This window comes from Peromyscus maniculatus, chromosome 9, assembly GCF_049852395.1.
Source record: "Peromyscus maniculatus bairdii isolate BWxNUB_F1_BW_parent chromosome 9, HU_Pman_BW_mat_3.1, whole genome shotgun sequence".
NCBI classification, from domain to species: Eukaryota; Metazoa; Chordata; class Mammalia; order Rodentia; family Cricetidae; genus Peromyscus; species Peromyscus maniculatus.
This window is the reverse complement of record NC_134860.1, coordinates 5,519,458-5,536,697: the sequence shown is the minus strand read 5'-3', so window position 1 is coordinate 5,536,697 and position 17,240 is coordinate 5,519,458. Positions and strand designations below refer to the sequence as shown.

At 46.0% G+C, this 17,240-nt stretch overlaps 1 protein-coding gene across 1 annotated transcript; it reads right to left on the bottom strand.

The window, feature by feature from the left end:
• Positions 1 to 269: 269 nt before the first annotated feature.
• Eaf1 (ELL associated factor 1) lies at positions 270 to 16,283 on the bottom strand. Its single transcript, XM_006981529.4, has 6 exons — positions 15,923 to 16,283; positions 13,116 to 13,210; positions 10,727 to 10,863; positions 8,065 to 8,255; positions 5,688 to 5,924; positions 270 to 3,465 (listed from the first exon to the last, which is right to left on the bottom strand). Exons 1-6 carry the CDS (start codon positions 16,281 to 16,283, stop codon positions 3,419 to 3,421), a joined length of 1,068 nt encoding a protein of 355 aa, XP_006981591.1. The 3' UTR covers positions 270 to 3,418.
• Between the last annotated feature and the right edge of the window lie 957 nt (positions 16,284 to 17,240).

The window sequence follows — 17,240 nt, the reverse complement described above, 5'->3', positions numbered from 1 at the left end:
AATGATTCTTCTTTTTTTTTTTTTTTTTTTTTTTTTTTTGGTTTTTCGAGACAGGGTTTCTCTTGTGTAGCCTTGCGCCTTTCCTGGAACTCACTTGGTAGCCCAGGCTGGCCTTGAACTCACAGAGATCCGCCTGGCTCTGCCTCCCGAGTGCTGGGATTAAAGGCGTGTGCCGCTACCACCGCCCGGCCTAAATGGTTCTTAAAAAGTCCTATTTTACACAAATTTTCAGTTAAAAAAAAAAAAACAAAACAATCCAAGACATTAAATATATTGCTGACCTTCATTTTTATTTAAATATATTCCTCTTGAAGAGACTACACAGCAAATATAAATGTAAACATGCATGTCTACATCAGAATTAAGCAAAATGAATTTGTAGGCACAAGATTTTAAATATTATTAAAGGAGACAAGGAATCTAAGACAGAAATAACAGAGGCAACAAAAACATACATTTCCTAACACTTGAGTTGGTCTTCCAAGCTACTGGTTAAGGCCTGAGTCTTAGAAAGTCTATGTTCCTTGCCAAGTGGAAAGATCCACTTTGGCTGTTCTTAATACATATCTACAAAACAGACAAATAATTCTCTTCCAAAATAATGTAATAAATATGCCATTCACACACACACACACACACACACACACACACACACACACACACACACACACACACACACACGAAACTAAACCAGACTCTCAAAAAAGGGAAGGAAGGACTTTGGAATTTTCAAGTTTCCTTATTACTGCAGCACACCACCCATACAGAAAATTATTCTGCTACAGAAATAAATTAACCAGTGGCATTATTACAAATCTTTAGTTTATTTGTATTGCATTTCCCCAACATTTTTCCAAGGATTGCCATGGCTTCTTTGTAGAATTAGTTTTCCCACCTCACCCAAGTGGCCAACGTTGCATAGAGCAAAGAAAAGGTAATTTAAGAAAGAATTCAGCAGGGACTTGCAGGGGTAGTCAAAGCATTAGCTTTGTCTCAATGCCTGGAAAGTTTCCCCCTATATTTATCCTCAGTCCTTAACTAGTTAGTTGTCTCAGCCTCCTCCCCACCAAGGTAGGAGCATGTGTATGTCTAGCTCTGTGATGACAGTCCCTACTTTTGAGGTGCTCCTGCCAACCAGAGACCAGGTATGCACACCACAGCATAGCCCAAGGGTTGAAAGAAATGAAGAGTTGGTGACAATGGTGCCTGAGGAGCTCTGGAGAAGGCTGAGTGGGTGAAGATGAGGGGACAGCAAAGGCACAGAGACAGGAAGGAAGTCATTTGGTTGGCACAAGGATACCCCTGAGAGGTCATCATTGTCATCATCAATGTAGAGGCTACATTCTGGATGTTCAAAAATGGCTTTCTTACTGTGGTGGGGAAAGGAGATAGGACCACTGAAGGATTTGTGCAGACAGAAAAACTGGAGCCAACAAAGGAATGTGGTGCTGGGTAGGCCAGACTCAGTGGAGTCTGAGGCTCAGAAAGCTCGACTAATCAAGCCCAGGGCCACATGCAAGTACTTTCTATACAAACAGTCACTGACCAGCATCCTAACACCACAGTTCTGTCTCCACAAACCAGGGCTTTTGGAGAAAAGCAGGGCAAGGGGATACTTAAATAGGTATGTTTAGTTCAAGTTCCTGAAACCTGCCCCAATGTAAACAGGTTAAGAGCAGTAAGACAATTCAATTCTCAGATCCAGTGACAATTCAAGTCACCCAATCATAACCTTCACCTTCCCTGAGCTGTCATTACCAAAGAATTATAAAGCAATGATCAGTTTACTATAAAGAGGTTCCCATCTGCGACTGGAAATCCACCGAGCATCCCCCAATGGGCTGAAACCCAGCCCAACGTACCAGTGCACACATCCTCTGCACCTGTACTTGGACAGAGTGGTGTAGATGTGCTGCTAGGCAATGGCTTCTGCCCCATCTCAGATCACTTCAATCTCTGTATGGATCAAACAGTTGATCTACACGGTATGACTCTAACCTAAGCCCCCACCACGGACCAGCCATTTCCTTTCTAGGTCCAGACCACCTCCCTCCACTACTCAGAAGAAAGGGGTATATGAGTAGAGGAACCCAGGGAAAGCAAATGTAAAGCAAAGACAGGAATTTCCTACGATATATTCATTCTAACTAGAATGGGCAGTGACATATAAGTCACCACACACTTCCTCAATATGGAACATTGACTAGTGACCAGTTTCCAGCAAGAACAGTCATTTGGAAGTGGCACACTGCAATCTTGTGATTCTCTTCTATAAAAATACCAGGCACAAAAGCATAAACAGAGCTCCTGAAGACTGTCCTATCTGCAGAACTCCTGACTGGAGTCCTGTCCGTGGAGACTTGCTGCTGGTTCATCTGCTCAGAGGTCTCTTCACTCCATCCCTCTTTGATTCCTAACCTCTGCTAACATCTGTGGAATGAAGAACACCTAAGGGATGGATCCACATGAACCCACAGGCCTCAGATGAGCTGAGGATGTGTGTCAGCATGGCAGCTGCTGATTTAACCTCGCATACACAGGAACTGCCTGAGTCTGAATCCAAGATAAACGTCAGCAACGCTTTTGTCTTTTGGAATCTGACAGAGTTCTGTGCAGAAAAATCTGACAGCAGCAAGTGTAATTCAGAGGAGAAGTAGTGAGCAAAGCTTGTACCGGGACAGGTGACTGGCCATTCCCTGCTGTGTGCTTCCTTTCCTAGCTGTGCTGGACTGAGCTACTGGATTTCCAGCGTGCGCGCACACGCGCGCGCACACACACACACACACACGTGCGCGCGCGCGCACACACACACACACACACACACACACACACACACACACACACACAGTACTGGATTTCCAGTACACACAGGCACATACACATACACACACACCAACTGACCCAAAGACTCTGTCAAGGTCCACCTCTATGGTCTTGTCAAACTGGGTCACATAAAACTTCCTTACCACCTCATGTCAAAGATGTAAAGTGGTCTTAATGTATTTCTATGACACAGTTTGAGGAACTCCTTTCTTTCTATAACCCTTTACTGGTACAGACCGCCTGGCCAAACTGATGGCTGCTGAATTACTGGCCTGGTGAAGACATGAGTTTTGAATAATCTAGACCAGGGTGCATTGTTCAATTTTTCATTAATAATGTTAACCACAGGGAAACAGAATTCCGTTAGTTCTCCTATAGATCTACTTAAACTCTGAAACAAGAGATTGTTCAAGAATTACATGAGAAAATCACCCACCACCACCAAGTTAAAGACTGAGTATCTGAATGCTTCCAGGCCTTAACTCCTCCTACAGGCTCTGCTTCGCAACATCCTCCTGTGGCGTAGAGTCCCGGCAGAAGTAGCTGGGTCTTGCAGCATGTCTGCGTACCAGAAAGCAGATTTCAAAAGCCAGTGCTAGTCATCACTGTCACTGCCAGACTCACTTAACTGCAAGTCATTTCCTACGGGAGAAAACAAAATCAAGCTGAGAGCACAGCAGTTAATGACATCCTGCCTCCTTTGCCTTCTCCACTTCCCTCTGCTCTACCTACAGTCGGCTCTCTGCACTTCAATATGCTTGTATTTTGCCTTCACTTAAAACATCAAGACGTCCTTAAAATTCTTTGGATGTGATAGCTTAAAATTCAGCTATCACATCACATTTAAAGCTTCCTAATAAGGGCTGGAGATAGTTCAGTTGCTCTTGCAGAGGACCCAGGTTCGATTCCTGGCACCCACATGGTGGCTCACAACCACCTATAACTCCAGTTCAATGCCCTCTCTGACCTCCTTAGGCATCAAACGTGCACATGGCATAATACATAGAGGCAGGAAAAATATGCACACAAAATAAAAAGAATTAATCAAATTTAAAAATTTAAAAACAAAACAAAAAACTTTGTTAATCCAACTTAATAGACAACAAAACCATCTGGTTTGCTGAGAAGGCTGGTACAGTTGACATTCTGAAAGAAACACTATTTTTAGCATGCGCAAAGCACAATTTGGTACGGCTTATTAGCACTGAGGAGTAGTGAGACAGTTTTTTTTTTTTTTTTTGGGTTTTTCGAGACAGGGTTTCTCTGTGTAGCTTTGCGCCTTTCCTGGGACTCACTTGGTAGCCCAGGCTGGCCTCAAACTCACAGAGATCCACCTGCCTCTGCCTCCCGAGTGCTGGGATTAAAGGCGTGCGCCACCACCGCCGGGCTCAATGAGACAGTTTTAAATGTGCTAAGAAAATATAGATAACATACAGCATCTGGCAGACTCGCTCACATTAAGTTGCTTTATAATTAGATTTATTTAATATATATATATATTATTATATATGAGTGTTTGGCCTGCATGCATGTCTATCCCTTGGAGGTCAGAAGAGAGCACTGGATCCCCTGGAACTGGAGTTAATGGGTGGTTGTGAGTTGCCATGTCTATGCTAAGAATCAAACCCAGGTCATCTGCAAGAACAAGTGCTCTTAACTAACCCCTAAGCCATCTCTGCAGCTTCATTAAGTTGCTTTAGAAAAAAACTAAATAGATCCAGGACTGGTGGTTCATGCCTATAACCCCAGTACCAAGGAGGCTGAGACAAGGATCACAAATTCAATCCCCCCAACCCCGCCCCCACTTCCAAAAAAGCCAAGGAAACAAAAAGTTCCCATTATAGAAGCTGAGTGCTGTTTCCACCTGTGCTATGTTAATCCACGGTCTCCTCTGCCCACCTCTGTCCAGGATATTTATATTGCTTTAATAGAAAGTTCCAGATTCTTAGATGGTATGTAGGTACCAAGAATTTAAGCGGACTCAACACTTCAAGTTCACCTAACAAAACTGTGTATAAAAGAACCTCAGCTGATAGTGGTTGGATGAAAGTGAACATCCATGTCAGAGGACCCAGGCCCACCCCTGAGGACTACCTTTTCTGACTGTATGAGGACAGACTTCTTACCTGGACCTCATCTTACACAGGTGACAGGACACACCAGGCAAATGCTGAGGAGGTTTAGGTTGGCAGGTGGAGGGGATAGCACAGTGGGTGGAGTTCAGACATGCTGCGTCCCCAATAAGGACTGCACAGCCCTGTGAAAGGAACTACCCAGCCTGGACCGTCCACAGCACTGAGACTAATAATGTCTGCCTGGCCACACTGCAGGGTTAACCAGGTCTGCATCCCACCTCTGCTGCCAGGCCTTCCAACTTCCTCAGAGGAAGATGACTAGGAGAGAGACCGTTCACCATGCAAGGTTGCGGGGACTGGGGGCAGAATCGCTTCATTCTGAAACAAAGCCAATTTTATTCTGGCTTTCCTCTGTGTTACCTTATCAACTGCAGGAAAACTACTCAAACATGACAACATCCTGTCTTTTCTCTTGCCAAAGGCTAGGTGTCCAAATAGAGGTAAGAGGTAACTTTTGAAGGCCAGCTGTAGGCAGGCCATGTCTTAAACCTGGTGTATGGAAAACCAAAGAGCCTACAACAATCAGGTTTAAGCATTTTGCAGACATCACAGCCACAAGTAAAGGGGGAAAATGAAGGAAAAGATTGTGAGTTTGGGGGTCGCCCCAATCTGTCCTTGTCAAGACACTCTCCTGGGCCCTAACTGCCTGTAGTTCATAGGTTCTGGCACGAGGCCACAAAGATGCATATGGCCGGCGCTGTCTCAGCCACTAAAGGAGGACACACGTACTGAGCGTATTCATGAGCTGAGCGCTTCCTTGGGGCCGGCTGGTTCCATTGGCCACTGCAGGCCTGCTGCTGTAGGCCTGCTGGTGTGAAGGCTGCGGAGGAGAGGCCGGGCCATGGTCCTCTGCTCCGCTGCTGGAGCTGTCGTCGTCGCTGGCAGCCGAGGAGCTCTCGGAGTCGGAGGAACTGCTCCCACTGCTGCTGCTCATCTGCTCAATAATGTCGACCTCAGCCCGCAGCTCTGTAACGACACCACGACGACAGGGAAAAGCAGCAGTCAGCACTGAGGAGGGGGGAGTCCATCAACAGCTGGCTGACAAAACCAACTGCAGCAACACACCATGAACCCTCAACCTGACAAAACACCTACTCCATCTTGGGCTGATGGGAACAATGAAATCACCAAAATAACGACTCTTCTGTGGGAGATACATCAGAGTTATTAATTATTTCCTTAAATAAAGACTCTGATTTGGGTGTGGTATGTGCCCATAACCTCAGTCGTTAGGGGCAGTGGAGTTAGGAAGATCTTAGTTCAGGACCAGCCTGGGCTACAAAGTGAGACCTTGACATATTCAAGCAAGCAAATGGGAGTTATTGCCCCATATATAAACCTCAAATAAAAGAACAGGAAAACATCTATGGAGCAATTGCAATTCTGAGGGCTTACGGCAGATCCTCCTGTCTCAGGTTCTCTTGGTCAATGTGACGTAAGCAAGGGTTTCTCCCAGCTCCCAGGACCATGTACAGCCCCTCAGTGAGGTCAGAGTGCAGGAGCTCTGGGCACAGTCACTCCTCATCCAGCCACAAGCAGAGAGCATCAGAAGCCTGTGCTCTCACTTCCCCCTCCTTATGTTCAGTGACCCAACCCCAGGGCGCTGCATACTCGTGTGGGTCTTCCTACCTCAACCTAAGCTAAACAGTCCCTCAGAGCCATGCCCAGAGGCTAGACAACCCCTGCAGGAGGGCCTGGAAGCTTTTTCCTAGGCGATTTCAGATCCTGTTAAGTTGACAAGTGACATTAAACATCACAACTGCTGACCAGCAGTGAAGTCGACGTCAATGATTTCCTAAGCCACCAAGGAAAAACCACGGCTAGACAACCCGTGTTGGCCTGACTCCTTTCTGACTCCCATGGAAGACTGTAAGAAAGACCCTGGCAAGGGAGGGCAAATGGTAAAATGCCATCCATCCCCTCTTGACTCTTACACATTTGATCACGGCTGTGCCTGTCAGGTTCTGCATTCTTTGTGGATTTAAAGCAGAGGTGGAAGAAACATGTTTTCCCTAACCAATCCACTGTCCCTGGATTTATGAAGGAAACATCAAGACAGCTGACAGATTTCTCTCTGTCTAAACATCACCATGGCCTCACATGGCTATGGCTCCTTTCAGTGCAACTGGCATCAACTGGCTACTCTTGGCCTAATTCCTATTACAGTACAGTAGAAACTTCCACAACAGCGTTCCAGAATCCAAGAGGGGAAATAATCAAGAGGTGTAGCAGCTGTGTGAAACTTGGGGTGACTGTGCTTGTGAGAAGGCAACATTTCTTTTTCTTTTTTTTAAATTTTGTGTGGATTGGTGTTTTGCCTGCATGTATGTCTGTGAGGGTGTCAAGGTCTTGGAGTTACAGACAGTTGTAAGCTGCCATGTGGGTGTTGGGAACTGAACCTGGGTCCTTTGGAAGAACAGCCAGTGCTCTTAACCACTGAGCCATCTCTCCAGCCCCAAGGAGGCAATATTTCTACAGGTTGAAAAAGGCCAATTCCCAGAAAGCCTTCAACACCTCCCATTTTCTACTATTAGAGATTGCATTTGTTCCACAAAACATAAATGTGAAATATGATACTCAGCCCCATAACACCCAAGAGTCTAGAGACCAGCACCTTCTACTGTGTGGGACAAAAGCCAAGGTAAGCTTGTCTCATGTCTGTAAAGGAAAGGCCCAAGCCAGAACAGAGTCCTTCTGGGCCAGATTCCATCCCCAGTGGCCTCAGGGCCTTTCAGAATTGCATGCTTTGAAACAGCAAAGAGCATCTAACCCTGGCGTTTTAAGAGTTCCCTTAATAAAGCACTTATATTTGCACACATTAATTAGTAAGTGAGCTCAGAATCTACACACTGAGAATACTCTTTCTGGGAGTCTAAAGCCCTGAAAAGCTTTGGCTGATAGTAATGCTTATTTAAACCCTAAGCCTAGAATGCTGCCAAGACAATAGCACTTAAGTAACTGCTCTGGACTCATTCTTGTCAAACAATGTACGTGATAAGTGTCAGCCCCCAGCAGCTCTAGAGTCTGGTGACACAACTGTATAGGGAGCTTTGTGAGCTCCCTGAGGACCCTGTGCCTGACCCCACGGGCTGGCCCAGCTCGGTACCTCTTTTGATGTCATCCAGCTGGGGCTCAGGTGAGGGGTTATCCTTCAAGGGAGAAGTTTTGGGTCCAGCTGGAGGCTTCGTTGGGGCTCGGAACGGCATGGGTGGTGGAGGAGGGGGTGGCTGTGATGGCTGTGGGGGACGAGCAGGCTGCTGTTCCATTCGGGCTTGGATTTTACTGCTCCCCTCGGCTCTGAAATAGACATTAGATCAAGAGGCAAATAGTATCTCTCAAGATGACCAGGCACACGGGCAGTGTCTGCAGACCCAGTGTTCTTTCCAGGGGACTGCAAAATCTGATCTTTGTAATTTCACCATGAGAACACACTCAACATCCATGTGTCTACTGCATCCCAGAACTGTACTATGCATCAGCAATACAGAAACAATAAAATGCTTCTTCTGCTTCCAAGGAGTGCACTTTTTTTTTCCCCTTTCTGAGTCAGGGTCTAGCTCTGTACCCTTGGGACAGCCTCAGCCTCCCAAGAGCTGAGATTACAGATGTGCCACACCCAGTACAAGCTCAGCAAGGAGATAAACACATTCACAATGTGATTAAATGTGTTTATAAGAAAATATCACAATATGACAAATTTAATATATAGTTGTAATAGTAAATATAGAAGTTTCTGAATAAACTAGATTTTGAAATGCTGGCAGCTCGCAAATTTTCCATTATTTACTGAGTTCTACTTCCAAATGAGAAAATTTTACTCATTAATAATTTCTTTTGCTCCTCTGTATACATGCTGTGGTTGTTTGTGGGAACATGGGGTGTATGTGGGGTATATAGTGGGAGTGGGTACATCTCTGACTCTTTTGCCTGTTCTTGGGACTTTTTTCCTCCTATTGGATTGCCTTGCCCAGCCTTAATATGAAGGTTTGTGCCTAATCTTATTGCATCTTGTTATGCTGAGTCCTATAGATATCACCGGGAGGCCTGCTCTTTTCTGCAGGGAAATGGAGGAGCAGTGGATCTGGTGGGGGGAGAGGCGGATCTGGGAGGAGTAAAGGGAGAAGAGGCTGCAGTTGGGATGTATTATATGAGAGAAGAATTTTTTTAAAAAGGAATAAAATGCCCAAAAATGACAAGATGGAAAAAGATATACTGTTCAATAACCAATAAAAGGTGTCTGTATACTAAAAAATCATAATGTTTTTTCTGCAAATGGATTAGCCTCTGCACAAATCCCCTGGAGTTTCTGCAGGTTCTGGCCTAGCAGGTCTTGATAATCTGGAGTGTAACAAGTACCCAAGAGGTATGCTGCTGGTCCCCAAACCACAGAGTGGAAAGGGGACAGAGCACCACTGCTGTCACAGGAGCAGCAGGTTTACCATAGGCCTTGATACAAAACAAAGGGGCAGGGCAGAAGCTGGCACTACGGGAGCTTCGCCTAGGGTGGGCTCTCAGCTCTAGCGGTCTAATTAGGTAAATCACAACTTCGGTAATCCCCAGCTTCATCCCCTGCCTCAAAGAGAACAGCATTCTAAAAATTACTGGTGAAGATTAGGTACCACACCTAAAACATCCAGCATACTGACCCGTGATAATCTCAATGAACAGAAGCTTTTCCTTTTCCAGGGAAATGAGTGAAAGAAGAAAAATGGCTCAAGGAAGCATAAACAGACATCAGGTTGTAACAGTCTCTTAAAACTTAATTAGTGGACTTGTGATTTAGCTCAGTGGTAAGAGCACTTGCCTACCATGTGCAAAGCTCTGGATCTGATGCCTAGTAACCTCCACCCTGACCCCAAGAACCCTAATCAGTATCTTACAATGAATACTAGATTGCAGTGTATTTATACAATGAATTGACTTTCAGATAAACTCTAATGTTGAATGAACTATGAAGAAAGTTCACTCTTTAAAAAATTAGGAAACATCCTATTTTTTTTATTTTTAAGTTTTTTTTAATTATTATTTTTATTTATGCTATGTCTTCTACCATGTGGGTCCTGTGAACTGAACTCAGGTAATCAGAGTTGGTGGCTAACATCTTTACCCACTGAGCAATCTTGCCAGACCATTTTTGTTGCTGTTGTTGTTGTTGTTTTGAGACGGGGTCTCATGTTAACTAAGACTAGCCTCAAACTCACTATGTAGCTGCAGATGGCCTTGCATTCTTGATCCTGCTGCCTCCAACTCTCAAATGCTTGGCTTAGAGGTATGACCCACCATACTCAGTTAGCAAGGTTTGATTTTAATAGTACAGTCACCTCAAGTATATCCTAATTTACAAGCAATAATGTACTCTAACAAAGTTATGTACTCGTTATTTTGTAATTTTAAGTCTATACATATAAATCGAATTTCCTACTTGACAGTATAAGAGTATAAGATAGTATAATTATGAGATTGACAAAACTGGTCAATTATAAGTACTTTGTTTTCCCCAATGACTTCATGTTTTAGCTCTTAAAAGCATTATTGTCTGCATTTGAGGGAAACGTACATTTCTGTCTGAGACAGAAGTGGCTAACGTTACTGATGGGACACTAGCTATGAACAAGCAGATGTTCACACCTTTGTAATATTGGACTAAATGCCACAAAGTTTTAGAAACATTTAAGGCACTCCTTCAGAAGAGCATCTGCCAGCACACGAGACCCTAGCTTTGATCCCCACAGTGCATGAGGAAGGGAGGACACGGTCAGCAGCCATACCTCGTCTTCTTGACCTGAATGCTGCTGCTGAGCTTCTCCAGCACATACTCTCCAGTGTCATGATTGATAATGAGCACACAGTCTTTCTGATAAGGCCGTTTGTTCCCTTTGAACACGGTCATTGGTGGTGTGGACCCCTGTTTGTATAAACACACCAGTTATGAACAGCCCACCTTTACAAAGGACACTGCCTCATCCATCCTTCATCAGAGCTACCAAAAAGAACAAACAACCCATTCCTGGCTTAACTCCTCTGGCATTCAAGGCAAGAGGAAAAGAACAGTCAGAACATAGCAAGCATCTGGTTTTAGGTAATCATGGATGTAGCATAAGATTTTTAAATTACTAGGCACATTTTTAAGGGTGTGGGGAAATGTTTCAAAGAACAGTGATCCATGAACTGAGAACAATGAACTTTCCCCGGCACTACACAGAGTCATGTTTGACACTATGACTGGTGAGTGATCTCTGTATTTCTTTGCAATTCAAGAGTCCAGGACTTCCCACCATGCAAATGACCAACACAGCATTTTCTGAGGGTAGTCCACCAACCTGATGAACGGAAACTACCCCATGCTAATTACCTACCCAAGTCTTTCAACTGTTCCCATGTTTCACTGGGGCCAAAGGAGAACATCTTTAAGGTGGCCCCCTGGCTCCACCACCCACCCGCTGCTCTGTGGTCTTCGGAAAACAAGCTCTTGTTCCTGCCTCAGGGCTATAACTGGGCTTCTACCTGCTATATTTGGACACTCCTGTCTAAATTCTTCAACCTTCTGCTAAGTCCAAAGATGAGTTAGGAAACTCTTCTCTGGCTTTCCACAAGTATTTGTTTTGGTTTGATTTTGAGAGACAGTCTCATGTAGCCCAGGCCAGCCTTGTACTCTCAAACATCTTGTTTCCGCCTCTCAAATGCTGCGATTACAGGAAAGCATCACATCCAGTAATGACTATATGTTCCCATATTTAAATTCCAGACCCTAAGCTGCATAAAGGCAAGAAATGTACTTGTTGAAGGTTAAATTCTTGGAGCCTAGTAATGGGCTAGTACATTGAACATTCATTTAATATTTGTCAAATATAAATTTTAATTTCTTGCTTAGGAAAAAAAATTGCTTGGCTCATCAGCCTCTTATTTTCGCAGTGAAAATTTAGGTTTGAAAGGGAGCTTAGGGACCATTTATCTAACCCCTTCATTTTTCATTTGGGAAACTGAAGTCCAATGGGAGATGATGTAACCCACCATAAGTAACATGTAACAAAAGAGGAGTTTGCATGAACAGGCTGTTTCCCTCAGCTCAGGGGCTTCTGGGCCCAGACTCTTCATTCCGTCACCAGTTACACAGAGCTTATTGAATCTGAGGACAGAGCTGTGAAATGTGCTAAGAACCGCCTCTATTTTAATGTTTTTGTTTGCTTGTTGGTTTTGCATGTGTGTGTGTGGTGTGCTTGCATGTATGTGGGCAGATGTGTGTGCGGGTGCGGGTGTGCATATATGCACCTGGAGCCTCGAAGTTGACTACAGGAACCTTCCTCAACCGCTCTCCATTTTTCTTTGTTGAGACGGGGTGTCTTGCTGAACTCAGCTAAGTTCTAGCTGGCCAGCTTGCCTCAGGGCTCCTATGTCCCTGCTTCTGTAAATGTGGGAGCACAAGCAGCTGCCAGGCCTGCCCTGCTTTTTACACGGGTTCTGAGGAACAAAGCTTTGTACACTTTATTCACCAGCCATCTTGCCGGGCCAAAGTATTATTAACGCAAACCTGAGTTAATGTTTTCTTCCTGTTTTTCCTTTGGCTGGACTGGGGATTGAACCAAGGGCCTCACGCATGCAAGGCAAGCCCTCTACCATTGAGCTAAAGCCTCAGACCCAAAGTGCTGCCCTGAAGAGAGCTCTACAAAGTCTTTTCTTCCAAGTTCTTGGTGCGGCTTTTAACTGAGTCCTTCATCCTTAAATTAGCAATGTTTCAACCCTTTATTCCTGCTTGGGACCATCAGCCTGCACTGGACCCCTTACCATACTAAAGATGTCCCTCTGGCTCCTACCTGCCTTCTGGTGTTCAGGAGCTGCTGTGGCTACACATGGCACACAGGGCCTTTCTCTCCAGAACTGCTTGGGAGAAACTCTAGGTATGTAGCAGAAGGGCAGCTGTCCCGAAGGAAACATGCCTACTGTACTGCACACCGAGGAGAGGGGAGCTCAGCAACAAGCACCAAGAACTACCTTAAACCAACCCCATGGCACGAGTTACCACCCACCCAACCCCTAACTTCCTACTTTACTCATGTTGGCTCTTTAAACATCTAGAAAAGAAATAAACAGAATGGAACTCCAACTCTAACTTAAACACAGGAATTTGTGGCATTAAAACCAACAATGGAAACAACTTACAGGGATATGTGGCAGTGTAATTGTGACTTCATCTCCTTTGCCAACCTGGAGCTCTCCTTCACAGGAGGTATCTATCGATGCTGGCTTAAAATCATCTAAAAAGAAAGAAAGAATATTTCCCAATGGGTGACTAAAAAGGCCTTCCTGGGCACTTATTTTCAGAATTAAAAATTGTATTACATAAATAAAAATGGATGAGGATTCTTTCATGTATGTGTATTCCTGTATGTACATGGGTACATGTGTACATGTGTGCATATATTTGCAGCACCTTAGATAGTCTCTCAGATACTGTTAGTCTTGCTTTGTTGTTGTTGTTGTTTTTCAAGACAGGGTTTCACTGTGTAACAGTCCTGGCTGTCCTGGAACTCACTTTGTAGACCAGGCTGGCCTCAAACTCATAGAGATCCACTTGCCTCTGCCTCTCAAGTGCTGGAATTAAAGGCCTGAGCCGCCACCACCCAGCTCATCTTGTTTTTTGAGACAGGGTCTCTCATTAGCCTGAAGCTCACTGACCAGTGAAGCCAGCTTGGTCAGTGAGTTCCCAGTGATCCTTCTGTATCAGTATCCCCAGCACTGGGATTACAACAGTTTACTACCACACTGTGGCACTTTTATGTGGGTTCTAGAAATTCAGATCAGATAATCATGTTTTCATGGCAACAATTTCACAAACGGAGCCAACTCTCCAGCCTCATCATTTAAAATTCTAAAGAAAATACTTCATAAAAAACTTCATATATGCTAAAATAGAAAGAATAGTACAATGAACCCCAAATAACCTCATTCAATTGAATAATTACCAACTCAGGAACACCTCTACATATGGTGCCTTCAACTACACTATTATTTTAGTGCAGGGAGCTGGAACTCATACACCATTATGTTAATGCAAGATATTCCCTTATTCCAAGTGACAGGTAACAGTTAACATCTATCATCCATGATAAGGCAATTATCAGAACTGTGTGCATAGAAGCAACAGAGCAAACATTCTGACTCTAAATCTGCATGAGACTCAGCAGGGCACATGAGGTTGATTTCTTTTTACACAGAAATGGTCAAAAGTAGAACCTGCCACACTCAAGTTCTTTCATTTTGAAGAAGATACTTCTGGAGGTTTTTTGGTTTGTTTTGTTTTTTCGAGACAGGGTTTCTCTGTGTAGTTTTGGTGCCTGTCCTGGATCTCGCTCTGTAGACCAGGCTGGCCTAGAACTCACAGAGATCGGCCTGGCTGTGCCTCCCAAGAGCTGGGATTAAAGGTGTGCACCACCACCGCCTAAGAAGATACTTCTGGATATGTTCAAAAGCAAACAGGAGAACTCCAGAAGTTATCATGCTTATTCTTACAAATTATACAATCAGAAGAGCCATTTTACTTCATATTAACACACACCTGCCTCAAACTGCAAGCCAGGTACACATGAGCAGAATCTCACTTAAAACCCATACTGCCCTTCAGTGGAGGGGAAAAAAAGGTAAGTCTTATCATTTCCCCAATATTGTCTCATTGAAAGAGCTGGATCTGCTGTCAGTGGGAAGCACAGAGACCACATGATGATGGCCACACAAGATGAGACTTTAATGTCTAACACACCCCCTTCCTATGTGTTGAGTCACATCTATTAGCTGCCATGACAAAGCATGTCTTAACCAGTGTTAATACTACCGGAAAACCAGAAGCCTGTGAATCACAGAGGGATGTGCTCAGTCAGCCAAATCTTTACTCAGGACACACAGTGGAAGTACCCCTCTCAGAGTCTATAATCATGTAGAAAAAAAAAACAGCATAATGACTGTTTCCACATTCCTTAAGCTGCTGTCTTCGTTTCCCAAACATAGATCAAGCTTTAACTTATGCCAGGTTCACAAACTCTAATTTTTTATTTATTTATTTATTTTGGTTTTTCGTGACAGGGTTTCTCTGCGCTGTTTTGGTGGGTTTGGGTTTGGTGCCTGTCCTGGCTCTCACTCTGTAGCCCAGGCTAGCCTTGAACTCACAAGATCCGCCTGGCTCTGCCTCCTGAGTGCTAGGATTAAAGGCGTGTGCCACCACCGCCGCCTGGCTAATTTTATTTTTCACCACAAGTGAGTTGGCCTACAAGTCAGGGTGGTGGAGGTGATCGAAAGACATTAATGTCAGCTAGGTATGGTGGGTCAGGCCCATAATTTCAGCACTACAGAAACCACCGAGGCAGGACTGCAGCGCGTTCTGGGCTGGCCTGAGCTTTATAGTGAGTTCTAGGGCAGCATGGCCTACAGTAAGACAGTCTCAAACAACAACAAAATCAGTGTCCAAAGCAGCTCGGGAGGAGGAAGAGAAAACCCTACGGGTGGTACAAAGAATGCAGATTCCCTAGACGTGGAGGGGACCAAGGGCCCTAAGAGGAAAGGAAAGCAAGGAAGAAAATGGAGCAGACTGAGTAAATGACGCTCGTGGCAAACGAGAAGTCTTCCAAGGCGTGAGCCCTGACGGAATAATTCGACAAAGGGGGACTCAAGGGAGGAGAAAGGGGTCTCGCTCCAAAGGAGTCAAGTCTGGCGAAAGGGGGATTTTAATTAAAGGGCCCATGACTTTCTGAACTGGTATTTGAGAGTGTAAGGGAAAAGAATAGTTGACAGCAGCCAGAAGTTTGGTCTGAGAAGAGCGACCTGAAAATAAAAGAACAGATAGGAGTCCCAGAGGCTCAGGGGTGAGAGATAAGGAGAGTGACGCTGGGGGAGAGGCCAGGTGGGACGGGAGGGGGTCGGGGCTGGCACGTGGCGGCCAGAGAGGCCGAGGGGAACCGCGGGGAGCGCTCACTCACAGCGAATAGTGTGGAAGGAGGTCCGCGGCCGTTTCTCGAAGCTCTCCCCCAGCCTCAGGCAGTGCTCCTCCCGATCCAGCAGCGGGTTCGCCGTGCCGTTCATGGCCTTGCACCTGCCTGGCACCCAGATCGGCGCTCTCCTCGCGCGGCCGCAGTCCCGGATCCCCGCGCAAGCGGCCCGCAGGACCGCGCTCCCGGGACCCAGCTCCGGAGCGCGCACCGAGCCAAGTCCGCGCCCACCCGGGGCCGGAAACCAGTCTCCACTGCGTCTCGAAAGACTCCGAGGAAGTGAGGCCGCTGCGCTTCCGGCGTCGGGGAGGGACTTCCGGCTTCCCAGCGGAAATAGCGGGGGAAGTGCCATGGAGGGAGGATTCCCCGAGAGAACCTCTGTGGACAGTTGTGGGCAATGTCTGGTTTAGTCTCGGGAGGGATGCGCCTCAGGTGGAAGATTCTACCCCCGAGAGCTTGGCCGACAGGTGAGTGCGCCCTGACCTGCCCTCTGCTGGCAACCCTGTGCACCGATGGTCGGGAGCCGCGAGCGTGGGAACCGAGAGAATGCGAATCCGAGCGTGGATGCCGACGGCCCTGGACATGCCCGAGCCCCGGGCGGCCTGGCTTATCCCGGGGGCCCTGGGAGAGGTGACGGGAACTCAGCGGCCCGTCACTCCGTCCTCCCTGCTTGGCTCCACGGTCGCGGCGCGAGGGTTTCAGTCCTGGCCGGCGACGCTTCCTTTACTTGGTGCTGTAGCCTTTTCGCGGGTACGATCAGAAACTCTGGCCTCCCCGGAAGAGCGCCGTCGCCTCCCAAAGCGTGAAGAAGCTACGGTCCCAGCGAACCTGACTACGCTTTTTTCTGGCAGTCGTCTGCCCGCTTTCAGTTCGGGCCGTTGTCGTTTTGAACTCCCATTTTCCACGGGCACTGACCGTTGATGAGAATTTTCTTCTCACATTTTTTCTGTCAATTTCTGGAAGCGTCCCTTTGTCCTAACTAAATCTGTGTCTTGTGACACTTGGCTCATCTGGTTTGAATTGGAGTCCGCTACATGAGAGTTCTGGTCTCTGAATGTAGTAAGCTTTGTGCAGTAGACTGTCTTGGTCTTTGTGACCTCTCCCACCCCCGGCAGGGTGTTGGGTAGAGTCAGCATCTGGTGAGTGTTTGGTGAATTGACCCCAGCGCCTTAAAGAGCTAGTCGGGAACCTCTCCCGCAGAGTCTTGGACTACTTTAGAACCCAGACTCTGGAAGTCCTAAAGAACGCTCTAGTTCGGTGAGTCGGTATAGCCACATTCACAGCACTTGGAAGGCTGAGGCAGGAGGAT